This window comes from Netta rufina (assembly GCF_964035555.1).
Source record: "Netta rufina genome assembly, chromosome: Z".
Classification (NCBI taxonomy): Eukaryota; Metazoa; Chordata; class Aves; order Anseriformes; family Anatidae; genus Netta; species Netta rufina.
The window spans coordinates 63,462,527-63,486,881 of record NC_140126.1 but is presented as its reverse complement, the minus strand read 5'-3'; the positions used below and the strand labels follow the sequence as shown (position 1 = coordinate 63,486,881).

General features: G+C 38.9%; 2 protein-coding genes across 3 annotated transcripts in view; one reads left to right on the top strand and one right to left on the bottom strand.

The window, feature by feature from the left end:
- Positions 1-5,354: 5,354 nt before the first annotated feature.
- ATG12 (autophagy related 12) lies at positions 5,355-8,173 on the bottom strand. Its single transcript, XM_084304944.1, has 4 exons — positions 7,993-8,173; positions 7,681-7,817; positions 6,162-6,224; positions 5,355-5,810 (listed from the first exon to the last, which is right to left on the bottom strand). Exons 1-4 carry the CDS (start codon positions 8,156-8,158, stop codon positions 5,751-5,753), a joined length of 426 nt encoding a protein of 141 aa, XP_084161070.1. The 5' UTR covers positions 8,159-8,173; the 3' UTR covers positions 5,355-5,750.
- Positions 8,174-8,308: 135 nt separating this feature from the next.
- Positions 8,309-24,355, top strand: part of AP3S1 (adaptor related protein complex 3 subunit sigma 1) — a 34,822-nt gene continuing 18,775 nt past the window's right edge. For both annotated transcript variants that reach the window (XM_084305535.1, XM_084305534.1), the window contains exons 1-4: positions 8,309-8,447; positions 11,530-11,621; positions 13,399-13,510; positions 22,163-22,234. In XM_084305535.1, coding sequence (XP_084161661.1) covers positions 8,379-8,447; positions 11,530-11,621; positions 13,399-13,510; positions 22,163-22,234 — 345 coding nt within the window. In that variant the 5' untranslated portion in view covers positions 8,309-8,378. The remainder of the gene's footprint in view (positions 8,448-11,529; positions 11,622-13,398; positions 13,511-22,162; positions 22,235-24,355) is intronic.

The following is a 24,355-nucleotide window of genomic DNA, read 5'->3' as shown; positions in this document are numbered from 1 at the left end:
CAACTCCATGAGAAGATGTAGAGCAAGGACATAGACTCCTGCAGTTTTTCCTAAATTTTACTATTTAATGTTCATCATGTACCTCTAAGAAGAAGTATGAGAAAATTATGATTGTGTAAGTAGTATTTCTGCACCATCTATAACCTGCATCTTTAACAAAAAACATTACAGCACCTAGCTGTCTGCAGACATTTAGCACAAGTATCTGTTCCATGGGAAAGCTGGAGAACTGTTTGAAAAACTTGTGAGACTGCTTCTCAAGTTCAAAGAGCAACTTTTTTTTTTTTTTTTTTCTTCCCTGAAGTTTAATTCTTCTCAATGTGGACACAAGGGATCAAATCTCACCTGAAATTGGGACTGTGTATCTACTAGTAAATAACCCAAGGACTGCTCTGTGGCACAGAGGCCAGCTATCAAAGTGCAGCCTGCATCCATATTATTAACCTGTTAGCAACCAGAACAAGACGGTAACATACAAAATGTGTACCAGAAAAGGCACCTTGGTAACGCATGAATTGTGTGTATGCCAAAATCTATGCTAGCAACTGCTCTACCAATTAGCTGTACACATGACTTAGCTACAGTGCCCCAGAAAATTTCCTGGCACTACTGACTCTAGTAACACAGACGTAGTGTGACTGGCTTAATGTTAAGCTTCTAACTTATTTGGGCCTCTCTTTAGTCAACAATGTGATTCATTCAACCTTTTTTTAAGCATCTATTTTAGGTTGAAACAACCTCTAAATGTATTCTTATCTCTCTATATAGTTAGGCATCAAGTCAAAGTTTTCTGGTGACAAAAAACTGGTGAGAAGTACCTGACACCTCATGGGCTTGTGGTTATTGAAGCAAAAGCAAAGCAGGAGCAAGAAAAATACCTAGGATCTTATGTTGTTTACTCTTGGGAGCATATTAAGTATGATACTAGAAAAGCTAAAGTGTGATCTCAGAAAATAAGAATGAACATATTTAACTTGCTCTGTTACCAAATGTTTTTGTTCTCTTGATGATCCAATACAAAACAAAGCCAAAAACACTTTTTAATATATATGGCATTTTATGCACAGTTGTAACAGAGTCATAATCATCATGCAAAACCCAGTGTTAAAGGCATTTCCCCCTCCTTTCTTTGTCTCATCTCTCCATATGAAGATGTTGTAGTATGTCAATGCCTTGCATAGCCTTTGTCCAATGTCATCTGAAGAGTAATGAAGACCTCAGGATACTCAGGAACAGCATAAGATAAAAGCTTGGGCAAGTAAAAACAGAGTTTGATCTGCAAAGTGACCACAAATTGCAGCAATGCATGAATAGAATCTGCTTGGGAGCTAAGGATGAGTTTGCAGAATTAATAAGTGAAAAGTCTTCCTTCATTTTACTGTAGATCAGTACGTTCAAGATTATGTTGAGGGTATAATTAACACAGACATCTTTTCTGTTAATACGTTAGCAGTAATTCTTCGAGATTTAGAAGTTGGCATTAGCTCAATATGGCCATAGGCAACATAATTATGCAATTATTTCACTCCTGAGGCAACTTCAGTTACACTTAGCTCCTTTGTTTTCTACATGCTTTTAAGATTAGTTCAAGCTTCAGATTAGAGTTTTATAATTAATCTCCAAACCATTATCAGAATAATAAATCATAAACAATGCCTCCTGGATGAGAGGGTTTGAACTCTGTCACTGTTACCTTGGAAACAGAGTAACAATTTTGCATAGCACTATTTAGTATCAGAACACTGTGAAGCACTAAACCCTTCCTGAAAACAGTGTAATCATCTTCCTTCTAAATATTTATCCTTACCTCTCTCAATATTTAAAATAGTTTACTGTTTTTTTTTTCCAACTTGTCTATTCTGTTCATTCAATTACATAAAATCAAGTGAATAAATTACATTGCAAATATTGTTAGCTCAGTTCTATATGGAATAGTCGTGTAGCATCTTTAAATGGAAGACAACACTCCTAAGTCTACAATGTTACTCAAGGTATGCTGTGTACAGGGGATATGATGTGTCATGTTCCACTTAAGCTTCTGATGCTTACAATTTAGTGGAAGTATTCTTTCTTAAAAGATAACTACAAACATTTTAAAGAATTTCAGGATCATCTATGATTTTAGATGCTACATCTTCATATTTTAAAATTTAATTTGTCTTTTGCAAGATTTGTGTTTTGCAAATTCTACAAGCCATGGACTGCGAGTCTTTTATCTGCTGTGTAATGTATTTGACGCATCTGCTTTCTAGTCTATTACTTAATACACAAAAGAAATGCTTCTGTCACTTACAACAGGAACGATTATATCCTGACTCCAGAAAGAGAAGCTGTGGGCCCCAAAGGTACCAGACTGACAATAGATGACTAGCTCTCTGACTTGAGACAGTAACAGAGAAAATGACAAAAAGGAGGAGTCACATTACATGAAGTATGGAAGCTACACTGGGGAATTAGCAGAATCAGAACCGGTAGTCATTAAAATGAAAGGAACATAATAAAGGCAGCCACTCGGAGCATTCATTCACTCATCAGTCAGACAAGGCAAGAGGTGAGTAGTCACTGTATACTGGTAAATTAGGAGCCAATAAACAATATAGCTATGGTTGGAAAAAAAATGAAGAGTAGAAACAGTTCAGCATCTTCCTTTCACTCCACACAGTATCAGGACTAATTACAAAAACAGATCTTGTCTAGCTGACACTTCAGCTAGGGTACTATTACCTACTTGGGCTACGGTACCTCAAGAAAGGTACGAAGGTCATGGAAACAGAAGTTCATGAGAAACAGAAGTGATTGTGTATCAGGAAAAACACTGCATCGAAAACAAAACAAAGCAGCAAACAACAACACAATACTGATGCTGCAAGTCATACATATATATTGGCAGCAGCAGGGCAGTAGGAAAAAAAACCTCCAAAGTAATATAGTAGTATTAATTAGAAGACAGTACCCACAGACTTTGTGAGTATTCATTGTTACTGATGTTTTTCTAATCAAACACATACCAAGAACAATTAAATACTATTAGCCCTGCCTGTAGGTAGGAAGAGAAAGCTCCTTTTAGCTTTCTTTTGTGATTCTGTTTTTGGCTGTTCACTAGACACGTTAGGCAGTCCTTGCTTTGTCCATCAGGAGTGTATGCATGCACACATACATACGTTTCTGCTGGATACACCCAAAACCCACATCAAGGGTGTTGTGTTTTTTTTTAGGGTAACGTTATGCCTTATGGCTTATTGTAGAATGATAAAATGAATTCTGCAAGTAGTGTACTATTTTGACATAGATTCAATGTCTCCTTCAACTCCTTCAATTGTTACAAGAAAGGGGGCTTAATGATTTCTGAGTCTCAGAATCTGACAAAAACCAAAATAAACTGGAATTAAAGTCTCTGAGGAAGTCTCTTAAATTAATGAAGTGACTAAATACCTAGTAACTAACATTAGAAATTGCATTAGAAAGAGCAGTATTGGAACAAGTAATGCGTGTGGTGCAAGGAACATGCTGAATCTTAAATAGATGCATAACTCAAACCTGTATGGTTAAGTTGTCCAAATTCAGAAATGAATGTGGTGAATACAAGCAACACAAACTACTTCTGTTGGTTTTACTTTACTGGACTGTTAGCTCTGAAGGAATTGAGGCAAACATTTTTTTTTTTTTAAACTCAAAGATAAAATTTATCTATAGATTCAACATAAAGGACAACCCTCTAACATTAGCTGGCAAGATACGGTGACCTACAGTCCTCCTTCACTTCCAGATCCCGATGGATTTTTATTTTATTAAAGAAAAAAAAAAAGGAAAAAAACTAAACACACACAAAACAAAGTTCTTGCATCAGTCCTAAAGAGCACATTTGCACTGCATCGAATAGTTTCATATGTTAAGATCAAATAAGGTAAAAGGCACCAATGGACCTGCCAGACTATTGCCTTATCTTAGGCAAACATAGTGCCACACAGGAGAACAAACTGCTACACATTTCGAGGTAGGCAAGTGGACATATTATGAAAAAGATTGGAAAAAAATCCAGAAAAAAAAAAAAAAAGCAAATATCTTTGTCCTTGTGTACCCTCTGGTGGCTGTACAAGGTTATACTGGCTTTACAGTAACTAAGCAGGCAGTTTCTTCAGAATGGAATCAGAGTGCTCACCTCTGCACTAGTTCTGTTAAATCAACAAAGATTCATGAGATCAGGGTTATGAACAAGAAAAACTACAAAAATTCTGCATTGTTAGCTGAATCCAATGGATTCTTATGTAGGTTTTCCACCAAAAAAGTCACTATTCTCTCATAGGAAGTATTACACATCTGGTGCACGTGCCACATTCTTGGGTGCATGGAAATATGGAAATAGCAGCAGCACCCACCTCTACATTAAACCAAGCATTAGTCCTCCAGAATTCCTCAAAGGGTAGAAACAATTTGGCATGTTGGTTGCAAGAGACCACATAAGAACTGCTCATACCGGACACACAGGTTACATGAGACAGCAACAGATCGCTCAAGCTATTGGACAGGCCTGCTGCTTTGAACCTGCAGAGGCTGCTTTGCCCGCATGTGCTCAAGAAGTGGATTGCATCAGGGACCAAAACTGCGAGCGTAAGAACAGTCTTACAGCAAGCAGACAGCTAACATTTAATTTAGTACAGATAAAACAAACATAGAAGATAGCACAACCAATTTAAAATAAATTCACAGAAATAACCCGAAACAAAAACAGCAAACGTAAAAGAAAAAAAAAAACAAACCCACAATAACCACACCTCCCAAACCCTCCAATAAATAAAAGGAGAGGTTGGCACCCTAGTCAAAGTACCAAGTCCCCTCTAGGGTGAAAAAAATAAAGAATCCTCATTACATTATGGCTTAGCACAAGGACATAAAGTGAACTCTATTTGGTTGATGGAACAAGCAACTGGTGAAGCAGAAAGAGCAGCAGCCAAAAGGACTAAATATAAAGTAGGTTTTTAGCACCTCATGTCTATTACTTCATTAACAGAAAGACGCAACGAGTTTTGCTACTCATTAAACAATGCCAGAAATGAAATATCCTGGCAACTGCTGAAGTGTTCAGCCTTGTACAAAGTTCTATGCAATTTGTCAGGAGGACATATTTCTGAGGCATATTCTATCATTACGCTGTGCCATATAAATAAGGTACTTAGACTGCCAACATGAAAAGGCATAGAGCAAGGTTATTTACCAATACCTGCATATTGACTATGAGAAAAAAATCTAAATACATTCTTGAAGTGAGATAACATATGTTCAAGGTGTAGAGTCCATAACATACAGAATGCACACAACGTATGAACAACACTTGAGAAGCAAACTGAATACCAGGCTGTAGGTGCAATTCACATCCCTTTTTAATTAAAAGGAAACCTTATCTTCCATACACCATATACAGCAACAGTGCTGCCCAGTCCCGAAGACAACTTTGAAAAAGCTTCCCTTCCTGTACAGCAATTGGGAACTCAGAAGCAGGAGAGCTGGCTCCGTTCTACAGATATGCAGATTTTTTTTCTGTACCCAAAGTGTACATTGGAAGAAAGCTACACAACTGGATAACCTCGGTAGCTCTTCTTTCATGCTATTCAACTGCTGCCATTTTTGTAAGTATACAGTCACAAGCAGAAATCCAAACCCTCTTTTTTCCATGCATTTACAGGTGAGTTTAAGAAAGTGAGTTCCTCTTGCATTTTTGAAGATCACACCTATGCAACTGTATTGCTTGTCTTTCACCCCCATGCCTGGGTTTTGCAATAATGCAGCACCAGCTTGCCATCACTTCCAAAACACTGCAATAAAATAAAACCAAGAGCTGTTAGGTTATTCACAGACTAGCATATACACAAAGCAAAACAAAAACAAGCCAGATGAATGTATCGTGAAATACTGTTGTTCATAACAAAGGTCTCCATCACAACTGGAGGCATGACATACACATGTGAAGTACCGCTCTTCCAGAAGCTGTATGAAGTCATGTCTCTTCAAACCTTATCAATACAGATCTGTGATTTGCAACGCTATTACACTAAATTGAAGATACTACCAGTGCAGCTAGGAGCAGTAACAGATTTAATGTGCCAGAATCATACCACAGCCTCTGCTAAGCACATTTGAAAAGGATATTTAAAATTGAAAGTCACCTCATAGAGGGTCCCAACTTCCTGGTCTGGAGATGGAGCAAAAGACTGGTTCACATATATGAACTGCAAGAAAAGAAAACAGAAGATGGAGACTTCATAAGTAAGGTACCCAGAAGAAATGTTCTTCAGCCTGGGATATGTAAATCTGTCCTATGTTTATGATGTATTTAATAATCTTTACAGACTGCACCAAACTAGAACAAGTTAGCACCTTCACTGCAGGGTGGAGGGGCAGCGTGACTTCCAAATGAGCCCCAGCAAGGTGCTGAATGCATTCTCCTATAGGATGATCCACTGCTCTCCCATACTGCAGCAGGAAATAAACTCACTGGTTTAGTTCTTCATCTGATTTTGAGTATCCAAACCACTCCCACTAACCTAAATTTTCCCAATTAGAACAACACTCACAAACACAAACAGATTTTATTTTTATTTTGGTCACCATTCTCACTTCCTGCTTTAAACAAAAGTACGCAGAGTAGCTAGTCTGTAGTGTCAGAGGGCCTTGGGATCTGCAGCGTAAGATGGCAATATAGATATCATGCAGTTTCCAAAAAAAAAAAAGCCTATACAGTTCCTAGGGTTTTGTTCCTGAAGTTTAGCTTTAAGTTCCATGCTGGAACAGTCTGTGCCTCTTTATTTTCTTGTTAAGACAATGAGTTAATGAATTAAACTGTTGATAATATTCACCAGCGGTAAAAACTGTAACTATTACTCTTTTTTGAGACATTGTTAGTTACCTTATCTGATACTTCAGTTGCACGTTTCAGCATTGTATTGAGTCTAGCTTTTATTTTATATCTAAAAAGAAAGCTCATATTAAAAAGTGTATGGGTGTTGAAATAAAAGTGGTAATTTCAAAGTATTTCTGTACCAGTTCCAACTCCTACATTAACAGAAGGACTTTTAGGCTTCAAGGGGATTAAGGAACAGCACTGGCACTGTGCTGCCCAGCCACGCTAACCGTTTTGAAAAAGGAATCAGTCTTCTGACAGCACCTTTAAACTGTCTGGAAGAGAACTTGTGAAGGAGACAAGCCACCAGCAATCAGAAAGTCAATCCCAAACACTTCAGCGTTTTTCCTAAACGCTCCTTCCATACAGCTGGTTTTTAGACCTATGCTGCACGTATGAATCTCCCAATGAAGAGCAATTTTGCACGGAATGTACAGAGCTGTGTGAAGTGCAGGCTGGGCTGTAGAATCGTAGAGTCACTAGGGGTGGAAGAGAATTTCAAGACCACCTGGTCCGACCATAGCCCTGCTACCAGTGTCACCCACTGAACCCTGTCCCCAAGCACCACGTCCAACCTTTCCTTGAGCACCCCCAGGGATGGTGACCCCACCACCTCCCTGGGCAGCCCGTCCCAGTGCTCTTTCTGCTCTTTCTGAGCAGAACTGCCTCCTCATTTCCCAACCTGAACCTCCCCTGGCACAACTCGAGGCCACCCCCTCTGCTCCTATCACCTATCACCTGCGAGCAACACCCGCCTGGCTCCCCGCCGGGCCCCCCTCAGGTACCAGCTGCTCGGAGGCCATCAGCTTGAGGAACTTCTTGATGAAGTCGACGAGCCCCTGGATGGTGCGGGTGCGCTCCACGGCCCACTTCTTGGTCCTCATGATGGGGGTGTCGCCCACGGCCTTCAGCAGCACGTCAACTGCAGGGGGGGGGGGGCACCGTTAGCAACCGACCGCGGCGTCCCGCCCCCACCGCGCCCTCATTGGCTACCGCCGCCAGCTCTCTCCGCTGATTGGCCCTCTCGCCTGCCCATCACCCCCCCCCGCCCCCCCCCCCCCATACCCGTCCCCACAGCGGCCCAACCGCCGCGTTACTTTTCTTCTTGGCGTCGCCGGCGGGTTCCTCGGTGCCCGGCGAGCCGGCCGCGGGAGGCACCGGCTCAGCAGCGCCCGCCGCCGCCGCCACCACCCCGCTTTCCGCAGCCTCCTCCCCGGCTTCCCCCTGCGGCGACACCGCCGCCTGCTCCCCGTCCTCCGCCATGCTGCTGCGGGCCGGGCGGAAGCCACGCCCCGTCCGCGCAGCGCAGCGCGGCGCCGCGAGGCGTTTTGTCCCTCGCGGGACGCCGTCCTTCCCACCCCCCCCCCCCCCCACCCCTTCCCCTCCGGTCCCGTCAGGCGCTGGGGGGCGGGGCGGCGGCGGCGGTTGGGTCCGTTAACGGCTGCGGCTCGGCGCGGGCCCGGCCGGCGGGGGCGGCCGCACCATGATCAAGGCCATCCTCATCTTCAACAACCACGGCAAGCCGCGCCTCTCCAAGTTCTACCAGCGATACGTACGGGACGGGCGCCGGCACCATCCCGGGGAGGGGGCGGGTGGGGTGGAAGCGGGGGTTAGAGCCGTTGGGGGCTGTGGGTGTGTGTGGGGGGGGGTGCCCTCCAACCGCCCCCGCGTCGCCAGGTCCCCGCAGCAAAAGGCGTTTTCCCAACGACTTCCTCATTTATTGGCGTGTTCTCATTCAGCGCCGAACGTCTCGGTGGTTCTCCGGGTGGAGGGAGAAGCCCTGGTTCACTGGCAGGCTGCGTTCCCGGGCTATCTATCTATCTATTTATTTATTTATTTACTTACTAATTTGTATTTCTCGCGTTAATTAATTTCGTCAATTAGTTCATTTGTTTCTGGGAGCTGGCTCGCAGCGCGTGTTTTTTTGGCCTCCTCTCGGATGTGGCGCTACGTGTCTGTCTGTCTGTCTGCTGGAGCGAGGAGGGCGTTCCGCGGCCCGCGGAGTTAAGTCAGCGCTGCCCTTTTCCCTTTGAAAGCTTTCAAAATAATAGGAAAATACATTTCTCCCCCCCCCCCCCCCCCAAAAAAAAAAAAAATCACTTGCAAAAGTATATTCTTTTACACGGGAGGCTGAAGCAGCTCTGAAAATGCGGTGTGAGGGCTTGGTCTGAAGGGAAAGTGCAGCCCGAGGGGTCCAAGAAACAGTGTGGCCACGCTTAATTCAAGGATAAGAGATTTTAAGCTAATGCTTTAATCACGCATACAGCTTTTCCTAGCAAACAGGCTAAGCTCTGCTTGGGCTGACCTTGGACAATAAAATCCAAGAAAACAGCTGATACTCCCCAAAATTATGTAAACTAATTATTCTTACAAATAAGTGCTATTATTTATTTGTATCTGTGGCCAGTTACTTAAAATTCTGGCCACTACGGAAGCCATATTTAGCTTTACTGGAAGGGATGTATCTTGCTACACACACCTCAGAGCAAAAATGATGACTCTGAGGCCTCGGTTTGCGCTGCAAGGCTTTTAATTAAAGGAGTGTAACTGATACAGGTTATTGCTGTGGGCAACTGAATTTGAGCCTTTCTCCTCAGAAAGTTGATACCGAAAAACTCTAATATATGTTGGTTAATGCCTTTTTCATCTCTCTCATCAATTCTGTGTTACCAAGCTGTTGTCTTTCTTTCACTGTTCCTAATTTAAAAATTCAAGTGGAGTATTATCACCTACCTATATTGATAAACATTCCCCTTGTGTATTTCTGTGTTTCTTTATGGATAACTTCCATTGCAGAGCTTCAGTAACTTCTGAAAGATGTCTCCCTTATTCCTCCCTCTCAATGGGGATATAACGATTAAATAGGTAGATGAAATACTTTGGAAAGGTATGCATCTCCATCATTAATGTGAAGCACTTAATTCCATTCTCATTTCAATTCAAACATAAATATCTTTTTCTATTTTCTGATATGGTTGTGCATTTGCAAATTTCTGGGTAGGAAAAGGAGAAACAGGGGAAGGAGGAGTGAATGACAAGAGCATAACAGATTTCTCTTAGGAATTCCACTCGGCTCCTGTCAGAAGGAACAGATCCTTAATGTATAAAGTAGGATAATATGCCTACGTAAACAACACTGTGTAGTCTTTAAAATGAAAATAGCAAATGAAAACATGAAATGATGTCATTATCTATTATTATTTTTAGTTGCCTGTTGTTTGCAACCTTGCCTTGATCATCCCTTTCTGTGTAGCTTTACGTTTCATATTGTAGACTTGTGGCCATAAATTAGAAGTTGAAAATAAGCTTCAGAACAACTTTGAGAATAAGGGCAGATTCTGAAAATGAAAACTATTTTAAGTAGTCAAAGTACTTATCTCAGTTTCTCGAGGGGAAAAAGACACATCCTCTCTTTCCTGATACACACAGGGAAAGAAGCTGAGATTACTACAGTGGAGGAAGGCAGGCACAATGTAAGAAACACAGACTACACAAGCAGAGGAACCTGCACTTGGCTTGTTCTGTGTTTCATGGAGTAATTTATGTCTGCTGGAGCTTTTTGTTAATGTCTCTTGATTGTAGAGATTATTTGTAAAGTAACACACAAATTTAAGGTGATGAATGCAAACTGCACTGATGCCAGGCTTTGTTTGCTTAGCAGTCGTGGAGGGGACTGCACCAATTGCTAGCTGAAGTCACTTTTAATATGCATGCACCAGTATTTGTTCATACAGTGGTGTAAAATGCTGGCTTCCATCATTGTTCAGGGATTGGGGCTACCTCTGCTTGCTGACTTCAGGGTTCAGTGCTTAAAAAACAAATGCAAAATTAGAAGAGTTACTTATAAATTTTTTGGCTGCTGAAGCATGTATAGATTTGCAAGGAATGAGTCTGCTGTTACAGAAGGGTAGCAGAAGCAAATGTGCAGAAATGATGGACAGTCGCAGTGGGAACTCAAGAAGAATGCGGTGAACTCAAAGTTAGAAGCAATGTTTCTGATCAATAAAAGACTGTCAGAAGGAAAGTTTATAGCTTAGCTATAAATCTATATTTATATAAAATAAATATAATTATCTATCTATCTATATATAAATCTTATCTATAGTTTAGAGCTTATACACGGCTCAAATGCAATGGCTACATGAGCATACTTCTGAAAGAGTTATGTTTTGTGGGATTTTTTTACATAGCTGCACCACCCCCCCTGTTAGAGCTTTGAGACTACATTCATGCATTAGCAGGCAGAAAACAGTTTCAAAGGATGTCTAGCTGTTCAGGCTACAGTGGAGATGTAGCTCTTCCTGAATATTTCACAGTACTTCCTGTTTATTGAATAAGCTAGTTTTAAATCATGGTATTTGTAGAATTTTCTTAAAAGCTGTCACATTTTTCACACTTCACAGTAACATGTTCTTCTGCAACTTAGCTTGTAAAAATCTTTCTTTTTTTTTTAACCGCAAGTGTTAAAATGCCATAAGTAACAAACTGCATATTGGTTTTGGCAGATTTAAGGCATGAAAGGCTGATAGTTTAAGGATACTCATATGCTTTGTGTTCTGTTTATTTGCTGTGGGTGCTATGCATTGTTAGTTAATTCATTTTAGCTTGATAGCAAAATATGTTTTCTTTTGTAGAGTGAAGATACGCAGCAACAAATTATCAGAGAAACTTTCCATTTAGTATCCAAACGTGATGAAAATGTCTGTAATTTCCTGGAAGGAGGCTTGTAAGTATCAGGTTTAAAATAAGCATTCTGTACTTGCAAATATTTCTGCTGATAGTAGCACACTTGTTTTTACAGTTCTAATGTAAATGCCATGTCACTTGACCAATTTAGTGCACCAGTAATGATACCATCTTGATCCCAGGTATGCTCTCCCTTACTAACTGGAATAAACACTTATACATGTGTGTGTATGTATCAAAATTACTTAGGCACTAAACCACATTTTTTTCTAGTACTGTAATTGACACAGTGCTATATCTAATCTTAAAAGTGATTCAGGCACAAGATGGGGAAGAAACAGGCAGATGATACCTAACCAGTTTCTCTATAATCCAGCTAAAAATTTATGGTCTCATTTGCAGATGCACTGGCTATTTCCATACCCACTGAGAAAATTAAGATATTTCATAGCTGTTGTTTAGGCTTAAGCTCTTAAAATTTGAGACAGCCTCCGAGAGTAGGAGTCCCCAGCCTTTCTGTCAGGGTTCAGACTTGCTCTATGAAGTAAGAAAAAAAAGTATTTAAAAAAAGCGTTAACTGCAGTTGTAACTAAGACTTTTTATTAGCATAGTTAGAGTAGGAAAAAAGCAAGACTTGGGTCCTACATCTCCAGAAGACACATACAAAATACTATTTCTTGAATCAAGTCTTTTTTTTTTATGCACTCTGGCTTTAATTGAAGAAATTCTGACGTGGAAAAGTGTTTTGTTTTTAGATACTAGTTATTAAGATTGAATAGCTATGAAGGAAAAGGGTCATAGTCGATAGAGTAGGCTCGTAATCTCCAGTATAAACGTAGAGATTGTCATAGTCTGCTAAACATTTTAATAATGGAAATTTTCTGATTGATGAAAGCTAGTATGTTAATGCCTTAACTTTCTGTGTGCAGAGTCACACCTAAATATCTAGCTGTACCATGTCAGTTATGATGTCTTTTTCTTAGTCAAGGTGATCCCTTATATACATGTATATACATTTATATATTTAAAATAAAATGCTTCTCTATTAACTACTCAACTTTTGATCTTAGGGTTAGGTTCTTGAAGATGGTTACAAGCTGGAAATATGTTGGCTTGAAATCTCTAAGCTCAAGAACTCATTAGGAGCCTTAAAAAAATTACAGGGTACAACAGAAAGAAGCTAGACACAGAGAACACGAGTCTGGCTTTCCTCTTACTGCTCAATTCTGCAGTTGCCATTTCAATCTATATACTTTTTTTCAGGGCAGGTATCACTTTATAGTTTGCAATTTGGCCAAAGGCCTCAGATTTTATAGATACTAGCTTAGCGTACTGAAATATTTGGAAGAATTTAGGTAGTTCAGTTCTGGTATAGAGGTAAAGGAGAACTGTGAGATGTATAGCCATGTAGGTCCAGGCTAATTTTATCTGAGCAGACATCCTCGTGCCCAAAGTGAACGTTAATGATCTGCCAAACATCTCTTTCCTTGATTTGTGTATCTTATTCTGAGAGGCTATAGCAGACGAGAAATACCAGTTTAAATATTTTCTCTTCTTGTTGAAATTATTAATGTCCATATAGATAACACTAACTGTGCTTGTGTGTTAAATGTAACTTGTGCTGTCCTGGTGTGTTTTTTTTTTTTTTTCCTTTCTTCCATTGTAATTATATCACAAAATAAAAGTTGTGTCATAGATTTGGGAAAGCTCCAGCCAGTCATTAGTAACAGTGCTCCTGTTAACTGAAATAACTCTGGGGAGTTGTCCAGCGTATCCTGAGATGCTAACTGAGCTTTTATGTTTTCTTTCCATTTTAGATTAATAGGTGGATCTGATAACAAACTTATTTACCGACACTATGCTACCTTGTATTTTGTGTTCTGTGTGGATTCCTCAGAAAGTGAGCTTGGCATTTTAGACCTGATACAAGTAAGTTTGTCTCATTGTTTTTTGTTTGTTTTTAAAGTTGAATTACGATTCTAAGTACCTTAGAAATTCAATTCAATATTTATCTTTTTCTGTAATACTTGGAAATGAAGCTAACTGTGAATACTCTCAAAATGTAGAGAATTATTTTTGGGTCACCTGCAGTTTTCTGGACTTTCTTTGAAAAAGTTATTTCCCAAGTAGGTTGTAAAGAAGAGAACAGTTAATTTGGAGCAATCATCAGTTATTTTTAATTGCAGCTTTGCAAGGCCTTGTTTTGGCTGCAGGTCAAATTGATGCAGTCCAACCATTTGCCAAGATGATTTTGGATGTTAGAGCTTTGACACACAAAGCTGCTTGTACATGTGTATGCGTGTGTGTGTATTTACGACAAACGTAACAGATTAAAGCATCCAGAACCTCTTTAGATAAAAAGGTCCATGTGGTTTGGGAGCTTTTATTCATATATGCCTTGGAAGTTCTGTACAGGGATGGGGAGGGGAAATGAGGACAGAGACAGAGATCTGGTACAGGGTTCTTTGGGTCTCCGTAGGAAAGCATTGACAACAAAGCAGCTTAATAAGGTAACTGTTTAATAAAATAGAATAAGAAGAGGAATGCAGATGCTGAGTAAATCCTATGTTCATTCAGTTGCAATGCATCTTGTGTTCATGCAGCATCAAATGGAGCCCAGGTAGATTTTCTCATAGCACATTGTACAGACTAGATTGTGTCCATAGAGAGAAGTTCTCCCTTCTTCGGGAGCTATTTTCAGATATTATATAATTTCCTCACAAGAAAACAACTCTGTTCCTAAAGGATGTTCTCATGAGTATTTCTTGCTGCAATTTTAGATAAAGACAACACCATGCAGGTGGTGTAATTGCCGCTATCAAGCGGGTGCTGCCGGCAAGCATCTCTGCTATGATTAGCTGGCAGCATTTATCCTGTGGCCAAGATATTTGTGCAGCACAACACTGTTCTGAAAGCTACAGGGTACGTGCAGTATGGCACAGGCCTGGGGCTGCTTACATGAAGCATTATGTGGATTGCCAACTCCTGTATGTTCAATGGTCTTTTGGTCCTTGATCAATACATTCCACTCCTTGATCCACCTACAGTTTACCTTTCCCCAAGGTGCTGCAAGTTACAGATTACATTAATAACATATGGGCTTCTCAAATCCAAAGTACAAAGCCCAATGGAGCAGATGTGACCTGTATGAGATCACTAACTCCTTGAATACAGTGTCTTCCACAGTGCTTCTAGCATAGCATGTATGATTTAAATTGCTAAATAGGCCTTTATCAACTCAGCAAGAAAAATCATGTCTGGTAATACAAAAACTTGTATGTTCAGAGAACTCTGACTACACCAGTGATTTTCAACTTAAAATTTGCGCATGAGCAATTTCACTGATGATTGTTAGTGTAGTCAGATGTGTGAAACAAAAAATCGTTTCACACCCTGAAGTGATCTAGGTCATTACATAAAATTGGGTCTCAGCTCAGTGATTCACTTATGGTTAAGCATTTTAAAACTTGATTCCGTGCTAATTTATTAATGTGCTTGAACTATGTTTGTATTGTATACTTGTGTTAGGAATATTAATTCCCTTAAAAGCTTGTGTGTCGAGAAAATTGATTTTATTACGTGATCAGTGGTGTCCTGAGACATGGGCCTGTATGTATTGACTATTGCATTGCAGAGAGCCCTGTGAGCCTTAAAAGCCTTGTGGTTCCCTGCAGACCTTTCTTGGCACTGAATAGCTTCTTATAGTTACCTACAAGTGTTCAGAACAGCTCTTAGGAGTGAAGTGCTCTTCCAGACTGTAAATCCAAATTATCTTTGCAGGTGGGTGTGTGGATAACAAGGAAGGAAACTGTTTTTCTAGATTCTAGTATCATTTTTGTTCATACAAAGATTCTGCAATACCTGAATAATGCAAGTTGCTGAGGGCAGTGTATAATCGCCTTGCGTGCTTTTAGCATTTTGTTCTACACAGTTGCTTAGTTGCTTGTTGCTTAGTTAAGTCTTCTAAAATACTTCCAAACTGAGAAAAGAAGCATATTAATGTTTCATGCGACTTAGAGATATTTTGCAGATAAAGTGGTTATTTATAATACTTCTTATTTAATCAGATGGTAAGAATAGGAAAGACTTACCTACATCAGTGTCTGACTTGCTACATTCTACCAGGCCATTATCCAGATTCAACTAGCTTTTTATTTGTAATGGTATATTAAAAATGACACACCAGTAATGTCCAATTATTTCCAGTTACATAGTGTAAACTAATTTTACTTTGAGGTTCTGCAGCTTCCTACTACATATATAAATATAGGACCATCAAATTCTCTGAATTAGGCAGTGCTTAACCTTTCCTTTAAATTGCGTTGCTTCTTGTCCCAAAAGTTCTTTGATTTCCATCTCCATATCTATGTATTTCACATCTTTTCCATTAAGCCCCAGTGTTTATTTACATGCAATTGTAACTACTTAAAGGAAGCAGAAATAATAAAAATGCTATTTCTATGTATAGCAATACTTGTTTATTTTTTTTTCTGAAACATATGATTTTGTTTATAAATACAGTCTCACCACAGTACCTGCAGCTGCTTAGTGTTCCCATTTCTCTAGATCAGTGTAATTCAACCATTTGATTATAGTAGAAAATATACAGAGATTAATTAAACACTTTTGATTTCCAGTATGGCTGCCAGAAAGATCTGTTTAATCCTTTTACCAATAGCAATCAGAGTTAAATGGATCTTACCCTGCAAAAACACCCTCAGAATGTTTATTATTTCATCTCAATCCCATGTGCAGTGCATATTGACAGTATGTACACATACACATGCACATACTCTAGTAAATAAGCTTAGTTTTTGTGTTCAGAAATGTTGAACTTTTTGCATATGTCTTTGTTTACTCTAGTTCAGAGACAACGAGCTAAGAGTAAACCATCTGTAGTTATGAATTGTACATGTATTGAATTGTTTAAATAAGTAGTTATATAGGAGGCCAGTTTACTATTTCATGAATATAAAGTGGTGAAATGAACCTAGACCTTTGTGTAGCACTTAAGACTTACTCTGTTTTGTAAACTGAAAGCACTATAGTAGATTAGATTGCACATAGTGATCATCAGTTCTTTTCAGCATAACATTTTTGCTGTACATAGTAATAGTTGAGATACTTCTGTGAAGGCCGCTTAGGTCACCATTAGGTCTGAGCTGTTTCATGGGTAAGTCTTCTTGGCTCTGGTTTAATGAATGCACTGTATGTATTAAAAGTCACAAGATCTACCCCAGTATTTATACTGAGTAAAAATTAGAGACGTTTGAACATAACAGTAGGAATTTGCTTGAGGTATTAATTTTGGTCTTTCTTTTCTTTAACATGGACACTAGCAATATTTTATTTATTAATGTATCATTATTGAATGGTAGGTCAGCATCTGTACCATGTTGTGCAGTCTTTTGGATTCAGTGTAAGTTAGGTGGTAAGTTGTAGCTCTGATAGACTCTTCTTGTTGGTCTTTAAACATAATGTTATAGCCCATGGAAAAAAAGTACATAAAAATATAACAAGCTGTGGACTGGCATGAGTGTACAATTAGTGACATTTATGATGGAGCCTAACTATCCTAAGGGCCTAATGGTCTGTGTCAGCTGTAAGCATTTTTGAGGATTATAGCCCACTGCTACATTCCCAAAGCATGTTGTCTCAATAAGTAGCTAAATCTGTGAGATCATAATCTTGCATGAAAAGTCTTATATAACCTTTATATAACTATATAAGCATGATACTGTTGTTCAGTAAGATGTATATAGATGTATATGGGAGATGTAGTGCAGTTCCTTTTGAGACACAGTTTTCTCAGTTTCTAAGGATAGACAGATCATCCAGACCAGAGATTCTTTTATGCTAATGTGGTGGTTCCGCTCGAGTGGGCAGCCAAGCTCCACCATAGCCGCTCTCTCACTCCCCCTCCTCAAAGAGGAACGGGGAGAAAATACGATGAAAAGGGCTCAAAGGTTGAGATGAGGAGATCACGCACTAATTATTGTGACAGGCAAAATAGACTCAGCATAGGGAGACAATAAGATTTATTGCTTATTACTAACAAGCTAGAGAAGTGAGAAACAAAGGAAAGAAACCAAAAGCATCTTCCCCCCCATCCACCCTCTTCCACCTCCTCCCCCCGAGCGGTGCAGGGGAATGGGGGAATGGGGGTTATGGTCAGTCTACAGCGCTTCTTCTCTGCCGCTCCTTCTCGGTCACTCTCGTCCCCTGTGCTGTGGGATCCCACCCATGGGATGCAGTCCTTGATGAACTGATCCGGCGTGGGCTTCCCACAGGCAGCAGCTCTTCCAGAACTGCTCCAGATATGGGTCTATAACACGGGGTCCATCCCTCAGGAGAAAACTGCTCCAACCTGGGTCCCCCATGGGCAGCAGCTCCTGCCAGGTCACCTGCTCCTGCGTGGGCTCCTCTCCACGGGCTACAGGTCTGGCCCGGAATCTGTTCCGGCAGGGGTCTTCCACAGGCGGCAGCCTCCGTCGGTGCAGGGCCACCTGCTCCACCGTGGTCTCCTCCATGGGCTGCAGCGTGGAACCCTGCTCCACTGTGGTCCTCCATGGGCTTCAGGGGGACATCCTGCTCCACCATGGTCCTCACTGCAGGCCGCAGGGGACTTTTTTACATAAAAACCCTTATTCCCTTAATGGTAATGCATTAAGTTCATTGGCAGGTCTGCTTGAAAGCCAATGCACTTTTGTTTTGACTAATAGCAAGACTTCAGTAGTCTTTCCCTTATGCTGTAATCTTGGTGTTCTCTGTAGAAGCTGTGAGTAAGAGTACTTTATTGAAAGAAGGATGGGATGTCAGTGCCAGTGTGGGTAATGCGGTGGCTTCAGATGCTTGCAGTGATATATGAATGATGACTTACTACCACCCTCAAAGCAGAAAAGAAACCAGCTTTTTTTATAGAGGACTGGCTGTATTGTGGGACTGTTATGTTCCAAAGTTAGTTGGGAGTCTCAAGTAGCATTTGAACAGGAAAAAGCAGTGAAGAGGAGGACCCTTTATGGGCAGATGGAATTAATTGTGTATTAAAGTTTGCCACTGCTGTTTAGCTTAGAAGTAGGAATGGGATCTTCTTGACGTGAGTAATGCTTGCTGGTTTTGTTGCATTTCTGTACATACTGTTTTTTGTTGGTATTGGACTTTATCTAGCCTCAGACAGATGAATTTAACTGATTACGTATTCTGCTTTTTCTGCCATCTTTCTTATCTTCCCAATATTAAACTATATTTTTCTCCTTTGTCTTATTATTTGCCTGTTTAGGAAATAAGGTTTTCTTGGTAAACGTGGTGGTCTGTGTTTTGACATATTCATGATTATGGGGGGCTCCTGGATTCTGTTCTGTAAATATAAGCAGCAAATTGATACTATTATACATATGCTTTACTCTTGAGTTATGTACCTGGCTTAATTGAAGTGTACTTACTACAAAAGAGTTTTTTTTTTGTTGTTGTTTTGTTTTGTTTACTTTCATGCAGGTACTCATGCTTTTTTTTTCTTTGAATTGTAAAAAGCTATAATTTCAAAATTGAAGCACAAGGGGGAGCTAGACAGTCATTGTGAATTCATTCTTAAATCCTTAATTTCCTGCTCTGTATTTGACTCATTCGTTTCTTTTCCCTTTGCTTTTCCAATAACATCACAATGTAAATTTGTTTTTTTTTTGTGTTGTTTCGCCTTTTTTATTACCTGAAACAATTGGTGTATATTCTCTTCTGTTTATTTTGATCTGCCAGAATGCAGTATCTGAGATATTTACTGAACATAAATTCTGGCACTGCTTGTTATTGTGTGCAGTGTATTCAACTCTCAATTAAAATTGCAATGAAAGCAAAGTGGCTCTAATTTTATCTAATCGTCAATTTTTTGAAGACATCTTAAAACAGATGAGAAATGTTAATGTAAAAAAAATACATAGTTTGCCTTGTAGATCAGTGCTTTTATAGACCAATAGTTTGTGAGGGTTCTATACCTTGTCAGTGCTGGCATTACTCTGAATGAACATTTCATCATGAATGGAAAATTGAAGAAGCTTCTAGGGCTTTCATCAGAAGTCTTTAGTTGGTGAAAATACTCTCTAAAGAATACTCAGTTCAAGCTGATTTCTGTATAGAAAAACAAATGTTTAGTGTATCCCTGTGTTGTGTGCAGAGATTTATGAGTTCCTGCGCTGTGTACTGTTGTCACTGTGCAATGGGTAGAGGTGTGAAAGCAACTACTGTAGATACGGGGCTTTTATGGGAGAAGCCCCGGTTACTGGAAGAAAAATAAAACTTCTGTGTTTCTGATGTGTGGGCATACATACTGCTATTAAATAAACATATCTTTGGGGTCTTCTGAGCTTTTTTTAATGTGGAACATTTGTTTCTCAAGCTACTAGATGGATGTCCAAGTCAGGATATATAAGTTTATGTGTGAACTTTGTGATGTGTATGAGGAATATTTTCTTTCAAAAATGGTCTCAATCTGTGAACTCTTATAATTAAAACCTTTAGGTAAAGGTTACGTTTACACGCTATTTTCAATCTTCTTCCTGCAGCTGATCTCAAACAGCACTGTCCTTGTATCCACATTCTTCTAAGGTACAAGGAAAGTAAGAGAACATCTGTGGTTATTTGTTTTGCTGCACATACTTATGAGCTGTGTAGTTTGTTCTGCTTAATATATATATATTTTATTTGCTTGCCTCCCTTGTTTATAGAAGACTTTTATTATCACAACAAATTAACACCTACTTGAAGAAAAAAATCTGCTTTGCTTAGTTTCAATAAAATTTAACATGAATGTGTTCATTTAGGTAGTTAACTTGTTAATGATCTTCATTGTCTTGAGTCTGCCTGTGAAAATGCTCAATGTTCCTGGTTTACATTATTCACTGGTATTTTAGAATGTAAGAATAATCCTTGTTTTAAATGCATAGAACATCAGTTAGATGTAGTTGGACTTGAAAATGGAAATTAAAAGTAAGTTACTAGCAACAGCAGTACACGGTACTCTTTTATATGTAAGCAGGTTCTGAAACTGAGGGATTGAAAATAGCAATAATGTGAGTTGTTATGCAGGGTAGGCAACTGGAAATGACTGACATCAAATGGACATAAATATGTATATGTAAAGGCAGGCCTTTTATTCCCTTTTTTTTTTCGTCAGTAGAAGATGTCAGCAGAAATTTCAATTTCTTTGGGCCTAGGCATTTTGAAATCTGGTTTCTCTTGAAGACTAAGGTGGAATTAATAAGCCACATTGAAAAGACAGGGAATCAAAAACAGGTGCTTAACTTCTTCCATATTCCTGCATTTGGGTGTGAGTTTAGAATTGCGAAAAATAATTTATGTGCAGTGACAAGTTAAGAAATAGTATTAAATGCATATTGTGACAGAACAGCACTGAAATATAGAAAAATGAATTTAAACTTTCCATAGGTTGCAGTTTCTTTACTAGTCATTAATGCATGATCTGTAAATGCTTACAGAAGTTCTTTCTAACTTTGAAAGTCCTAAGCTCTCAAACTCAAGCATATGTTTCACTTGGAGATCTTGCCATATCTCATGTGAAGTCAAACAAGAGTTACCCCTTGCATAAAGGAAATTCTGCTTACATCTCTGTAAGACCGGAGTCTGCCAGTATACCACAAGCAGATGGTGATTGACACTCAGGGGCTACAGGAGTACAAGTGTCGTCATTTTTTTTTTTTTATGCAACCTAAATGGGGGCTGGGATGATCTTAGAGGCCTGGAACTGGCTAGCATGCCTGCCAAGGGTTCTGTTTGGAGGTACCAGAGCAGGGTAACCTACAACCCATAGCTGGCAGAAATCATCCGTGGCTGGACTTGAACAGCTGCTTTGATTTTTCTGCCCTGTTCTATTTTGAATATTTTGTTGATTTTTCTACCTACGTTCTAGATTCAAGGAGGGGTTTTCAGCCTGGGTAGAAACTGCTGGACCTTTCTGAGTTTAGGTGGTGGTATGCCTGAAAGTATCAATGGGTGTGACACTAAGGCTGATACCTTTTACCTTGGTCCTTCCTGAATTCAGCATGTCTGAACCATGTGGTAGTTGCTGTGTTGCTCCCTGAACTGTTCCCAAAAGCCATAATGCTGACATCTTGCATTGGATCTGTGTCTCTGTAGGAGAGTTGATTGTAGACTGGTAACTGGGAGATGCCTGCAACGTAGTAATCAATAAACGTAACAATAATGGAAAAAAACAGTAGATTTTTGCTTAATAATTACATTCTAAGGAAATGGGAATGAAAGCTTGAAATGACAGCTCAGAAAATTGTAGCGTAGGTGGTGTCACTTTTTCCAAGATTCAACTATTTTCACAACTGTTTGTGATTTTTAGCAGTTATGACATAAAATGACTTGTGCATACAGTTTTTCCTCTACAAGTAACATTCTATTAACATAATAATGATAACCACCTAATTTTTGTGGATGCTTTTAATGTCTTAAAATCTGCCCATTGTTTATTTTCTGTATTTGTCTTTGTTGAACCTCAGACATAATGGGTCTATCGAGTTTATGTTAAAACTTGACCTTTGTTTTTGTTTTGCCTCTCTGCAGGTATTTGTGGAAACATTAGACAAATGTTTTGAAAATGTCTGTGAACTGGATTTAATTTTCCATGTGGACAAGGTACTGTGATGAGCTCCTGTACTATTTCTTGCCAAGTGAAATGTTTGGTTCAGCTGATACTTGGTATTAAAAACTGCAGTGATTTGACTTGTATTGTCAGTGAAATCTAGACAGATTCTAGCAAGGTATTATTTTTTAAAACTTGAAAGCTAGGGGGGAACCCACCTTTCTAAGAAAAAAAAAAAGTATTTGGGAGTTTTGTGTGGTGTTATTGCACATGTAAAGTTGGAGACAGCTCAATATTGCTTTTACTTATCAGAGTAGGAGAAATTTTAAAGAAATAATTTGTTCTATTTTGTTGATGTGTAGGTGTTATATTACTGAGAATTGGAAGTGTTGCAGTTTTCCTGTTAGGTCTGGCAGTTGCCTTTCAAATACGATGTTTATGTAACTTAAATGCTGTGCGGATCTTTCCTAAATCTCAGACACTATGTTTTTCTTCAAGAATTTAAAAACAGCCTTCTTTGAATACTCCCAGCTATCAAGTACTTCATTTACTAATTTGGTTTTGAGAAAACCTACTGTCATGGTACTTTTTATTTAAGAAGACATTGCCACCTCTTGGTATAAGTAATACCTAAATTACTGAGAAATGAATATATAGAGATCATATTTATTCCTTCAGTTGCCTTTTCTGCCTGTGATTACTTCCTGTGCAACTGCCTTCCCCATTTGTGAACATCTTTTTGCATCAGCAGGAAAGGACATGAAAATGAGATGAATATTACTGGAAGTCATTTTCAAATAGTAACAAATATCTGAAATAACCCCTTCAACTGACTAAATTTATTTCAAAATCAGGAAATTCTTTATGGAAGAAACAATTGTACCTTGACCAGACACTGAAATGCAAATGACCTTGAGTAAGTGTTTGAACTGATAACATATTTATGACAAGTCATTAGGATTTCCAGCCTGCCTGGAACACCTTGGCTGTTTCCAAAATGACAGGCTAAAGTTCAAAAACACTTCTAAAATGAGTGGCTTATATATTAGCTTCTGAGCTTAAAGAACCCAGATCTTGCAATACTTTTGTGGCAAGGAGTTTGATCTTTAGCTTAAGCTGCAAAATAGCTGCTGTGTAGTCTAAGCTTTAGCTCTGTAGCATGTTTCGTTCAGCAACATTCCTTAATGTTGCCTTTTACATTCTACAGGAAAACATCTCTCAAATAAAATTTAGAAAATTTTACGTGCTCCACCATTTTAAATTCCTGAAACTATATTTCACTTTGTATTGTGCAAGTTACAAGCTGCAGAAGTTACTAATGATGAGATTATATTTTCTTGGTGAAAAATAATTGTCAAAGGGAAGCTAAAAGTGAAGTATTTAATTTGATTTAGTAAAAATAGAAGAAAATGCATGAGAATCCCTTTAAATGTTAAGGCTAGAATTTTAAACTGAGGAAAATGTGAACCCTCTATACCTAAGTAGGTAATTTAATAAGAGTAATCCATCTCAAAAATAAAAGATCAGTGGAACCTTGAGTTCAAAAGTTTTTGAAAATGGCATTTACCAGCACAGTGATTTTTAACTTGAGCATAAGTCTGTAAGAGAATACAATACTGCAATACCTGTTGAACTGCAGGTAATGCAAGGCTATCACCAACAATACAGTAACAGTAGTTGTACAGTTCTGTCTAACCTGATGTCGCTTCCATTCTTTTTTTCCTTTTTAGTTAATACTAAAAATGTTGGTCTTTCTACTGCTTATATCTGGGCAAATTTTTGCTAGTACTCTTTTATTTGTGCAATTTATTTAAGAGAAGGGAAATAAGTGGATTACATTGTTTGCATAGTACTACTTGTTATAACCATAATTTCCTTCCATTTCAGATTAACAACTAAAAACATTGCATTCTGTTATTTAGAAAAGCATCTCTTTAAAATGGAGCAAGGAAAAAAAAAATCATTAATCACTGTGTTTATAAATGGTTTATAAATGGTTTTAAATACTGCATGTTAGAACTGTATATTGCATACTAAAAGTGGGAATACAATTACAGAGAAACCTAGGAAGCATAATTAAAACTATGGAACTTTTTGCATTGGAGAAGAGGTTAAATATTCAAGACACTGGAAGCAGAGAACAAAAAACCATTAACAAAAATAAAGTATTGAAA